Source organism: Cryptomeria japonica, chromosome 10 (assembly GCF_030272615.1).
Source record: "Cryptomeria japonica chromosome 10, Sugi_1.0, whole genome shotgun sequence".
Lineage (NCBI taxonomy): Eukaryota > Viridiplantae > Streptophyta > Pinopsida > Cupressales > Cupressaceae > Cryptomeria > Cryptomeria japonica.
Window position 1 is genome coordinate 796,638,106 of NC_081414.1, and position 13,727 is coordinate 796,651,832.

Below are 13,727 nucleotides of genomic sequence, written 5' to 3' on the forward strand. Positions count from 1 at the left end.
CACGCGACGTTTTCGTTATTTAGTAGTGTTCAATTGATTGAAATGTTTCGTGAGCCCACCATTTTGATAAAATTATATTCCTCTCCAGTAATAAGGACTATAAAGAATAAAACCGAAAAATGGTTGTAACTTAAAATGCATGTTTTTTCAAGTTTTAACCATTTATGGAGAATATACTCGAAACCAGTTAGGCATATCTCGTCATGACAAAAGCCTAGTTAGGCCAACCTATTCACCCAATGGATACAAAATAAATTAATAATTTTAGGGAGACAATGCCAACTTGCTAGCAACAATAATGTGAACTCAATTTTGATTCAATCTATTGTTTTATCATCTTCCTTTGATACAAATCCAATTTGCGTCTGAATAAAACCATTGGACAGAACATTTTCCTTCTTCAAACTCTAGAATTTGCTGAAAACCAGTATATAGAATTACAAGTGGAAGCACTTAGCACACGGTGCACAGGACTAGAATACATAAAACAAACACAAGCACATTAAGTCATCAGCAGGATGGAAGATCTTTGGGAGGAGGAGGAACAGATTGAGATTTCCCATTTCCATCCAAAACAACCCATGCCATCTTCAATCCCCAACTAGTGTGCACTTCCAGATGACAATGCATGAACCACACCCCTGCAGTTACAAACACATTTACTCCATTAATACCAACATTGAATATAAATGAAAATCAGACAAAATTTCTTATTTAGGATATGGGGAAATGGCTATCATCATCATGCACCATGACATTCATAGTTAGATTTCACGTAACTGAAATTTCGACTTTTTATTGATGAGGATCATTTGCATTTTGTTCATTATATCATGCCTCAATCCATTAAAAATCAAAAATTGCAATTATGTAACATCCAACCATTTATACCGTGATACATCTTAATGACTGGATAACTGTTTCCGATAAAAAAGTTATATGTAAGAATACCTGGATTATCAGCTCGGAATCTCAAGGCAACCCAACCTCCACTGGGAACCCCAACTGTGTTTCTTTCTACTGGATCCACCAAATTGAAATTAGATGGGTCGGTTCTCGGATTGTAGTTTCCTACTCCTTGACCCACAACGAAGAAATTGTAGCCATGAAGATGCAGAGGATGGCTCTCTGGCCCTACAACACTGGTGTCTTGAAGAACAAGTTCTATGCTGCTGTTGAATGGAATCACTTTCAGCCTTGTGTCATTCAGAGTTCTTGTGTTGTTGGGAGGAGTGCCTGTGTAATTGAAAGGGAATGGGGGATTGTCAGGGAATCTTGTAGTATAAACTCCTTTGGATTGCCTAAAGAAGTGAGCTTGAAGAAGAGCTGTGGTGGGAAGAACGAAAGATATGTTGTTAATGGAGGCTGCAAATTTTGTGCCATTGGGGCCTTGGCATGTTTGTCCTTTAGGGCAAGGATTTAGCCCCAACCCAACTGTGAATAGAAATTTTCTGTCTACAGTCTGAGGAACAGCTGCAGGGAATTTTTTACTGGCTAAGCTTCTGAACTTTTGGCTGAAATTGGCAGCAAATGAGGTATCATTCAGGGCTGGAAGGGTTGGATTCATTAGAGGAGAGGATGAGATTGAATTTGAAATGTATTCTAGAATTCCCACTGTAGTGGAATTGTCGAATGTTCCACTGCCCGTAACGTAAGGGCGGGCAGACATGAGAAATGTGGCATTTGGGGGCTGGGATTTTGCTGTGAGGAGCACGTTTGTGGTCTGCCCGGGAGATATGAGAATGACATTGGTTTGGAATTGCTTAACATACACAGCATCTGCTTCCACAACTGTTAATGTGTGGTTGGCGATTGCAAAGAATAATTCATCATTGAGAGCAGCATTGATTATGCGGAGGAGATAAGTCTTTCGAGGAATCACTTTCAACTTGAATGTATCTGCAAGTAAAATGTACATGTCAAGAATTATTTTAGGATTACAAAATCTTGTCGAAGGGCATTTGGTGTTGTTATAGTAGTAATCTAAATGATAACGAGTTCACCATTTTCACAGCATAAAAAACAGATTGATTACAATCTCGGAATCTCCTAAAAAGATTTGAAATATATGATATGTTTATGTTTGATCCTATTATTATATAAAATGTCAGTCAATCATAAGTCTACTATCTTCACCTTTGGCAGAGCAGTTATACAACGGTCCAGGGAGTCCATTGATTGTGTATGCATCTGATACATTAGGGCCCCCGCCATTTTGCATTGCTTGATTGATAACAGTCTCTGTGTCTGCATTCCACCATTCCCCTGCAAAGAACAACAAATCACCAATATTTTTGTTTTACCTTATCTTACCTTTGAACAGTAGTAATAGGTTTTCATACCCTGTAAAAATGAATTTCCAATGTATCTTCTACAGTCCATACAGATGAATTTATAATGTATTGGAAAGACTATATCTTTTTACATTCATCATCAAAATAAAAAACTTAAAAGTCTATTTCAATTTTGTTTGATTTTTTTCATTATATATTAAGTAATAATGTCAAAATTCTATTGCATAAAGTTTGAGTCAAATTTATTATTCTATATTTCATGAGTCATGGTTGATCCATATTCTATGGGTTGTAGGTATGATATAGATGTAGTGAAGGTTAGGTGGACAATTCATTGTCGTGAGAAATGGGTTCATGTGAACTATTACTCATGAAATATGGATTAATGAGTTTGACTCAAAAACTACCAAATTTGATTGAGTCATATTTCCCAAGTAGTGGTTCACACAAACCTATCTCTAATGAGAATAAATGATCCACTTAGCACTCATTACATTTAGGTCATGCGAATGAACAATCCATTTAACACTCATTACATTTAGATCATGTGAACCACTAATCACTATATATATATTAATGAAACTATCCAATTGAATACGGATATTAATATCATAAAATAATTCAATTAAAAATATATAATCCAAAAAATGTGTCCCTAAAATTTAATTTTAGAAGGCATGGTGGTTATGTTTACCGAAAAGAATAGGCACTTCATGGTGGGGCTTAGGAAATGGGTAAGAAGTATGGTTTTTAGGATAGATGATAATGGGCCCATACAAACTTGCACGCAACCATGAAATGTGGGCATGCCACCACAGTGTTCCTCTCTGCCCTTTGATGGTAAATTTGTACACATAGCTCTGCCCAGTTTGAATTGGACATTGAGTGACATATGCAGGACCATCAGCCCATCCAGATCTAAGCTGCCGAATTCCATGCCTGAAAAACAAATATATAGACATAAAAGATGAACCATTCAAATAACAGGTGTTTTGACCTGCATTATTGTAACTATTCACAATCGACATATAAAGATATTCAAATTCACCAATCTGAAAACTTAATCCTTTGCCATCTTTCTGCAACATACCAATGAATAGTAACATTATTGTTCACATGATTTGTTACTTTGACCAACACTCTGTCACCTTCCCTAGCATATAATGTAGGCCCTGGGAACTGCCCATTCACAGTTATCAGAGGCTTTGTATGGCAAAGGCGAGTCACATTCTTCAATTGAATCTGCACATAATGAAGAGAATAAATTAAAACAGATGGAAGAAAATAGAATTCAATAAACTAAATTTCTGTTATTCTTTTGAATTTAATTATGTAGTATTTATTTGTATCAGTATTTCAGATCATCAAAATGAAAGATATAAATAAATACTACTCAGATGAATCCAAAAACATAACACATTTTAATGCCATTATAACTTTCGAAAATCGTGTCTCTTCTAAATATTCTAACTCATTGCATAACATAGAAACTTGGGTTTCTGCTTTGGCTTAAAATAATCTATAGACAACTTATGACCCACGTCGAATTTATAGTGCCTTGTAACACCCGAGTGCTTTCCCCATGCAAGATGGCAAACAAACGCCAATGCTAAAAGTGGATAAACCAGGCCGCCATATATCCTAAAACTGGCCATTGCCATAATGATAAAGCACTAAGCAGTCGAACTTTAGCCTTTCTTTTGCAGACAATGATAACCTTTGTCAAGTACAGTCTGATCTGAATTCAAACTGGGAAAAAGAAATTAATTGCTTCTGTTTCCTGGCCAGAGAATTGTGTGAGTTTATATATACACAGAGAACCAATTGTTTGTGAGGTCCTTTCTAGTTTTGTTTGGTGGGTTGGTAAGCAATGTCAATCTTGAACACCAGATACACATCCATATTAGTATTATGCTTTCTAACTGTCTTTGTTATCTCATGTCTGTTTTATTTTCGTGTCTTCTTTTGCTTCGCATGCTATTTCCTGTAGCCTAGAGTGACAGTAAAGTAAAACGTTAGCCCATTAGCCACCAACTTGTGTCTCAATGCTATTAATCTATCTTTGTAAGCATGTGTAGGTGCACCAACTACTCATATTTAGCTATTCCACATTTTTCCAGTTAAGTAGTTAATTCTTGTAGGACAAGCCATGGTGGACATCAATTATTTCCAGACTGTCAAGTTAAGTTCTCCTTGGTACAATCTCCGTGGCCTCCATTATATTGATCATCCCTACACGCAACAACTCCCTTTACCGTTGCAGGACAATGAAAATTGAGTAATAGTACCCTAATGGGATGATTTATTTGGATTCAATTGTGTAGTGACCGGTCAATTTTTGTCAATTTAATTTGTGGGTTCTGTTTACTTTAGTTTTTAGCTAAAACTAAATGTTGTTGTGTGAATGTTAAAATAAATAAAGAATTTGATCTTATTTTACTATTTTAATTTTTTTTGATGATAGATCATAGAGTGTAATTCGAAATATTGATGGTAAACAAATCTTACATAATTAGATATAGAAACTACTTGCGAGCTCAAGAGATTGAGCTTAATTGGTCAAAGTATTGAGTCCTAGTGTGGAGACCCAAGTTCAAATCCCAATGAGACATCTAATATGAAATTCTAAGTTGTGACTCTTGGTCTTCCATAGTTGATTTCTGAAGTAAAGGTGGTTTCCAAATAAGTGAATTCCTAAGTTGTAATTCTTGATCTTTCATAGGTGCTTTCTAGTGTGGTTGATCGATAGGAGATGATATTAGTCTCATGGTTGTACTCACAAGAGCAATGATTAGTCTCATGGTTGTGCTTACAAGAGTGATGATATTGGTCTCATGGTTGTACTCACAAGAGCAATGATATTAGTCTCATGGTTGTGCTCACAAGAGCGATGATATTAGTCGCATGGTTGTACTAAAAGAGCTTGTGTTGGTCTCATATTGATGCTCATATGAATAGTAATGTTGTTATTTAAATGAACATTAAAATTACAACATATCAATGAAATAAAATTTAAATGATATTAATAAAAAAAATGAAAAATATATATTATTCTCAATTTTTTATATGACAAAATTAGAGACTGAGAACTCAAATCACATTATACAATTTACAGCATCCAGATGGAAATTAGAAATTCTCTCTTAACTACTTAAAAATAGACAGCCGACACTTAGTTTAGAGTTGAACAACTCAAACCCACTTTTAACTAAATTCTCCATATGAAGTTTGCCTTTTTCAACTTAACATTAAGCCTCTGATGTCCACTTAACAGATGGATTCCAATAACACACAAACTTCATAAGAGACGTATAAAATATTCATTCCAAAACAGGAAAAAACTTTCAAAAATTTGGTTGGATTTGTAGTGAAAGATTTGAAAGCGAACTCATCTTTTGAATGTATTAGTCAATGTGAAATATGATCCAAGGCATAAAATTTCCACAAGTTTCTGGAATAATAGAGAATGATGTGGACTGTAGAGCAACCGGGAGTTGACAGGACAATACGTTGTGTAAGATGAGCAAGAATTTTCATGCAACGGCATTAATCATGCAATTAATCCTACTTTCGCCAACCTCAATTATACAACATTACTGACGGGACGGGAATCTTATTTAGCTTTCGCTATCCACTTCATATCTTTCTGGCCAACATCCATGGTGTTCATTAGATGAGGCGAAAAGTTAAATAACCACGTGACTTTTAAGCAAATACTTCTGTCTATAAGTCGGCTATCTAGCTATCAGGGTGTACCATGGCTGGAGGTTGTATAATTAAAATTTAGACTTGATTGTTGTTAAGTTCATTTGAGGTCATGGTAGAGTGAACAAGTTGCAAAGGATTCTCTTTAATGAAAAGTAAAAACTTAAGTTATATAGCATCACCATCGATGTCATGGTGCATCGAGATGATTGGATAGTCATTTCCCATACAGATTTGAAAAGTGAACCCAACTTTATACAAAAGCTTAATTTTCATATAAATTTAGTTCTTACCTTATCTTTATATAAACATTTTCTTATACATTTATTCTATTGAGCCATGTGTGACACTTATATATCAACCTAGATCTTTACTTGGTTATTTTTCACTCTAATTTGGCCATTTGCCCATCTAGGGTTATTTCCATGGTCAAATAATCAATTCCATTTTTGGAGACTTGACCCTTACTTTTTTTAAATTTAATATTCCAAATTGGTTTAGTCCCCTTCATTTTCTTACTTTGAGTTGACTAACTTCATGTTTATTTATTATATATAGAATAGAGTCTAGTTTATAAAAATATAATTTAGTTTAGGTTTTGATGAACAAGCAAAAAATGAAACCAAAAAACCATACATAGGTTTTTGACAAAAAATGGAGACACTAACAAAAGAAATTAAAAAAAGAAACCTTAACATGATTTGAAACGTTGAAAAAATTACATGGTTAGAAAGCTACGAGAGATCTCAATGTTACTATGCTATTGAAAGGTCCATTCAAACCTGATGGAAACTTTGCCTGATATTGTTTGATAATTTTAGAATTTGCCAAAAATACGCTTGTGGGTGTTGACATGTAAGTGTTGCAAGGTGTGTGCCCTTGGTCTCCTTGTGTTGTGCAGTGCGACGCTTGGATTTGCAACATGGCTTAACTACCTCCTATGTGTTCATTAAGTCTCTTGGTTGTATCGGGTATTAAAAAATTGTCCTTTTGGTGCAATGGCAATTGTGTTTCTAACAAGTGGTATCAGAGTATAGGTCATAGGTTCGAACCCCTCGCTTGTTTTGGAGGGGGGATTATTGCAAGTGTGGGTATGTTTTTCGTTGCTCCAAAAGCTTGAGCTATCAACGCCCACTACAAACTCCAGACTTACCCAGATCCACAGGAGGTGGTTAAGCCATGTCGTGAACCCCAAAGGAGGTGTTGACCACGAAGTCAACAATCTCCCCCTCAGCACCAAGTGAGGGTTCCGCACAGACAGAATGAAGGAGACCTCTCGAGATTTGAACTTGTGACCCAAATCTTTGATACCAATTGTAGGTATGTTTTTCGTTGCGCCAAAAGCTTGATCTATCAACACTTGCTACAAACGTCAGACTTACCCAGATCCATGGGAAGCAGTTAAGCTATGTTACGAACCTCGGAGGAGGTGTCGACCACCAAGTCAATCGCGAACCCCAAAGGAGGGTTGACCACCAAGTCAACAGCAAGGTGTGCACCCTTGGTCTCCTTGTGTTGTGCAGCATGGAGCTTGGGTTTGCGACATGGCCTAATCTTCTCCCATAGATTCATTAAGTCTCATAGTTGTATCGGGCATTAATAGGTTGATCTTTTGGTGCAACAACAATCGTGTTTCTAATAGTAAGTCCAACCCTTTGGGTTAAATGCCCAAGTAAAATCCAACCTTAAGTGTTGGAAATACCTAAAGAACATGAGCCTACTATAATGTGCTTACATTTCCAAGAAGCAAAAATGCCTCTTTATCTTCTCATCTCTCTCTACCTCCTTATATATCTCATGTTGCACTCTCCCTCTTTCTCAAACTATATACATGAAATAATGTTTAATTATAAATAATATTTAAATATAGACATTTACTTTCTTCTAATTTAGTTTATATTTCATGTATATATTTTCAAGATGTTTGAGAATGGTTGCAGATCTCTAGGAGTTATAATGTGGATTCTAGGTTTTGGAAGATCTTTTAATTGTTTAGATAGTCAAATTTTAGTAATCAACGGGCTCCTATCATCTTTCATTTGTGTGATGGTAGTGGTAACTATTCAAAAACATCATCATGTCTCTCCTTAGAAATAGGAGGACCTATTCTTATGCAAAAGACCAAAAAGTAGAAGGGGCAAGCTCCCAACACCCTCTCATTGAGAGCTAAGATCTGGAAACATAGCATAAACAAAAACCTTTGAATTAGGAGGATAATCAAGCTCCATTATCAACACTACCTCCCTACCACTACCTATATTTATCTCTCCCTATAACTCTCTCTATCTCTCTACATCTATTTCTCTCCCTCTACCTCTAGCATCTCTACCTTTATCTTCCGCTATTCATCTCTATCTTTGGATACCTCTCCCTCTCTCTATCCATCCCTCTCTCCTTCTGCATCATCTTGGACCTCTATCTATATTTCTATTTTCCTCTCTTTATCTCTCTTCCCCTATCTCTATCTCTCAATTTCCATATTTTTTCCTTCTATCTCTCCTTATCTTTATCTTTAGCTCCTTATCTCTTCTTAACTCTCTATTGTGCTTCCTCTACCTCTCTTCCCTCCATAACATAGTCAAATTCGGGCTCATTATGCAACCAATGTTGATAAATTTGAGACCCTCTATCCAAGTGATGATAAGCTTGTTTCATGGAAAAGAAATATGAGGGGAAAGCAAGCTAAAAATAACATGTATACCCTTTCTATGAAAGCTAGGTTGGAAAATTAGTCTTCCACTTGGTCCACACTTGGCCATAATGTGAAGCAACAAAATAAGGCATCAAAGTAGCATGAGGATGGTGAAGTGTATCTCCTTAAAATTATTTCTTCAAGATTGTTTGTCATTTTTGAATAACAATAGCCAAACTAAGCTTATTATGCAACTATTATTGATATTTGAGAACCTCTCTCTTGGTGATGACAAGTTTGTTTCATGGAAAAGAAAGATAAGATGAAAGCAAGTTGACAAAACATGTATACCATTGCTAAGAAAAAATAGAGTGTTCCACTTAGCCCACTCTTATTCGTTATGTGGAAGCAACATGCTATGTCATCCGATGTCCAAAATACAAGAGAAGTGAGGTCAATATTTAGTAATACTCCTCTTTATACCAAAATTTGTTAGACAACACATTACAAAATTTAATCTTATTATTACTCTAACAATATAAAAAAGAAAGATCAATATTGATTGATACTTCCTTTTATAATAAAAAATTTTAAACAAAATTTTATACAAATTTTAATTTTATAATTATTCTGAAATATTTAGAGTCAAAATGTATAATATCTTACTAACCAAAAGTAACCCAACTAATTCAATAAGACTGATTATTACCAGGCGGTTACAGCCGAGCTTAATTAAGATATTAATGGCGAAAACATTGATTACGAGGCGTACCAGCATCAAACAATTTTATTTTTTTACGGTTGACAGACAATTTCACTGCAATTTACAATCAGCCACTTTTAACTCAACTGTAAATAAGCTGTACCCGTTTAGGATTACAGTATAAGAAAAAAAATTAAAAAAATTGAAGAATGTTTTATTTGAATTTTTTAATAAGATTTTGTTTATATTGTTTCATTCTGTTTTAGAAGTAAATTTATATTTTTTATAAATTAATATTCATTTCATTAATTTCTAATTTATAATAAAACTATTATAAATAGTCAGTTAACATATTTATATTAATTGAAAAATAAGCTAGCATATTTATTTTTATTTTATTTTTCATATTAGTTCTTATTCATCTAAAATATGAAATATAAATTATAAAAAGTAATTTAAAGATATAATTCAATATAAAATATAAATTATTCAATTCAATTTCAAATATTAAATTAATTATTAAATATTAAACATGATGTTTATATAAAATAAAAATATAAATTAGAACATACAATTCAAAATAAATAAAATATAAATTTTTATATCAAATATGAAATGCAAGGTTAAATATAAATAGAAAACATAAAAATCACTCTTAAATATTAAATCTAAAATATAATCATAAAGTATAACAAAATTATTGCAAAAAAATATTAATATACATATACATATAACTAAATTATTGTCATATATATATATGAATTAAAAATATATAAAATTATAATATAAAATAAATTTAATACAAATAACATATGATTTAATTTAAAATTTATACAAAATTTATTATTATATATTTAAAATTATGTTTTATAATGTGTATTTCATATTTTAAATGAATAAAAAACAAATATGAAAAAAATTAAAATAAATATGTTAATTTATTTTTAAAATAAATAAATTTATGTTAACTGATTGTTTAAAATAGAAATTATATATAATAATATTTTAGTATAAATTAAAAATTAATGAAAAGAATATTAATTTATAAAAATGATAAGTTTACATCAAAATGAAAAAATATAAATACGATCCTATTAAAAAAATTCAAATAAAACATTCTTCAATAGTTAGAAATTTTTTTACTATGTGTAATCCTAATGCAATTGGTTGGCTTCTAGTACAGAAATTAATTTGTGTAAATCAACATCTTTATGGAGTTCAATTAAGTGGTTGACAGTAAATTGCAAATTTACACACTGCAATTATGATGTATGGGTAACATCGATGGGATGATGCATTGTAGGGGTTGCATAGTCGGTGCCTCCGACGACTTCAAATAAAAGAAACAAAGCATTTAGATTTCACACCGTAGACAATTTGACAATGTATGACAATTTCCCAATGAATTCAAATAATGAAAACAAAGTGTTTTGGCATTATTGAAGATGATGAGGTGGCCTCCAAATTCTCATTCCCAACCAAGCATTAATTTTCAAAGCCACCAGAATCTTCAATTGTCATAAACGAGGGGGGTTGCAAAAACTTTCCCTGCAAATCCATGGTATGATGAAGAATGTAAAGCAGCTAAGAGATCACTAAAAGACAATGGTATGAACAAAGAACACAAGAAAAAATATGAGAACCAGTGCAATCTAAAAAAGAAAAATATGTAAATGAAAGAAGGAAAGAACTAATCTTTCTTGGAAAACATAATCCCGAAGGTTTTTGGAAGGAATCACAACAAAAGAGAAAGAATACTGAAAACAATATTTCAAATGCCAAATGGTTAGAGTATGCTAGGCTCCTTTATGAATGGGTTTCATAAGAAAAACTTCCCACTCGTGGTTAACACATCTATGGAGCTTTTCAAGATGGAGGATATTAAGAAAGGAATAAAAAACTTAGTGAGTGGTAAAGCACAAGACATAAATGGATTAGAGGCTGAATTTTTAACGTAGGGGAGCGAGAATCTTGCCCCTCACATTAAAAAAATTCAATGATGTCAATCTAGATGATTTTCCAAAGGAGTGTACAACCAATGTGATCATCCCTCTCTTCAAAAGTGGGGATATCAATGATCCGTCTAACTACCACACAATTATGGTTAATCCCCTCTTTGGCAAGCTCTTTGGGAGCATGATAGAACGAAGGATCAGCAGTTGGGCAGAAAATGAAGGTAAAAGGGCAAAAGGACAAGTTGGCTTTAGGTCAAGCTATTCTACTATTGATCACTGCATCACCCTTAGACACTTGATAGAAAAAATTTGGGATACTCAAGGCGAGGAAGCTTATTGTTGTTTTTTGGACTTTAAGAAAGATTTTGAAATGGTACCTAGAGACAAACTATGGCATAGAATGGAATAATTAGGCATCCTAGATGTATACAGAGCGGCTATTCATAGACTTTATAAGTAGTTTAGAATGAAAATCAAAACAAGTGAAGGTATGTCAGGAATGCTTTGGTAGTAACATTGGAGTTAAGCAAGGTTGTCATCTATCTCCTACACCCTTTGGTCTATACATAGATAAGTTGGAAGCATGGTTAAGCAAGACAAATGGAGATGGTATTCATTTGGCAAGCTATGTGGTGAAACTACTCTTATATGTTGATGATCTTATCCTAATTTCAAAAACAGTTCATGGGTTGAGAGAACATCTGAAGGCCTTAGAATACTTTCGTCTAGAAGTTGGGATGCAAGTGAACATCACCAAGACCAAAATCCTAATTTTCTCATTGAATAGAAAAGATAAGAAAATGACCTTTATTTTTTAAGGGAGTCCACTGGAAATAGTAAAAGAATACAAGTATCTTGGGATTGACTTCCACTATAAGCTCAAATATGAGACTTGTAGAACCAAAAAGATACAAGGAGGTTGAAAAGCCTCATACTTACTTCAAAATAAGTGCAGAAAAGCTTAACTATGGGATTGGAAAACCAAGAAAACCCTTTTGGGTTTGCTAGTTACACTAGTTGTCCTTTATGGTTGTGAAATGTGGGGAAGTAGCATGTCAAACTGCAGTTGGAGACAACTCTAGAAAGAATCCAGAAACATCTAATAACAAGTAATCTCAAAGTTAAATCCACAATCCTATATGAAATCCTTTTGACCGAGGTAAGAACTTTTCCATTGGAGGCATCAACGATAACTTGGTTAGCAAGTTATTTAAAGAAGGTTGAAAATATGGATAACCATCCACGAGGGCTTCACTTAGTGAACTTGGATTATAGCACGTGTGTTCATGGCATTCTAAAGAATCCCCACATTTTCAAAAAATATTTCCCTAAACTCCTTTTTTGTCACCCCCTCCTAATACACAACCCGAATTAAAAGCCCCCTATTTTCACCAAATATTGTATTTTTTCATAGACGGAATTAAAAAACCCCTATTTTCATTGATAGGTAAATATATTGCACCCTCATTTTTGGGATATTAATCCCCCCAATATGAATGCACATGATATAATATTGCCTAGCTAGTTAAGCCCCTGTGTATCCATCATTGGCCCAAAATGGTTGTGGAAGCCCTAGGTGCTAAGTCATAGGAAGAAAACATGGGGTGCCTACAAGAAGTTGCATCCACTTTTTGGCCAAAAAGTGGAAGTTTTTTCCCTTTTTTTTATTTCGTCTTGTTTGACCTAAATATTTGAGCAGGGAAAACTTTAAGAAACCCCCCCCTTGGACAAGGTGTAAAAAACTGGCTAAAGGTGTATAATTGCAGAGGGAAATTTTAATTTTACTGGTGAAATTTTGCGGTTTACAAAGAAAAAATAATAATCTTCGTTGGTGAATCATTCGTGATCGCTCAAAGTTTGTGAAAAATCCAGGCAAATTGTAATGTTTTTAAAACCAAAAAAATATTTGCATGGGCGAATCGTAATGATTTTAAAACCAGAAAAAAATATTTGCATTGGCGATTTCAACCTATTTTCAAACCATAAAAAAAAAATATTGGTGATTTCAACCTATTTTCAAACCATTAAAAAAATGTATTGGCGATTTCAACCTATTTTCAACCCATAAAAAAAAAATATTGGCGATTTCAAGATATTTTCAAACAATAAAAAAAATATATTGGCGATTTCAACCTTTTTCCAAAACGTAAAAACAATATATTGGCACCTCAGCAATCCCCATCAAGTCATTAAAACACGTGGTACACAGGCGTCAACTCTTTACCTAAAAGACTGCCCATTAGAAAATGTCGTGACCTAGCGACAAGCCCTTACGACTCTATCTCCAACTCGTAAGATGAACATGCTAAGCCTTCATAACCTCGATATCTAGCGACTAAGGGAAACTGAACCACCACTCGCCAATTCTCGACCACAAAATGTTAAGTCCTCGTCACCGCAACGACTTGGGATAGTGGTAACTTTAACCCTTGTCGTGT

At 33.8% G+C, this 13,727-nt stretch overlaps 1 protein-coding gene across 1 annotated transcript; it reads right to left on the reverse strand.

Moving 5' to 3' along the window:
* Positions 1 to 301: 301 nt before the first annotated feature.
* LOC131072252 (laccase-17) lies at positions 302 to 4,077 on the reverse strand. Its single transcript, XM_058008376.2, has 6 exons — positions 3,836 to 4,077; positions 3,385 to 3,536; positions 2,989 to 3,233; positions 2,137 to 2,265; positions 952 to 1,899; positions 302 to 641 (listed from the first exon to the last, which is right to left on the reverse strand). Exons 1-6 carry the CDS (start codon positions 3,953 to 3,955, stop codon positions 511 to 513), a joined length of 1,725 nt encoding a protein of 574 aa, XP_057864359.2. The 5' UTR covers positions 3,956 to 4,077; the 3' UTR covers positions 302 to 510.
* Positions 4,078 to 13,727: the final 9,650 nt, after the last annotated feature.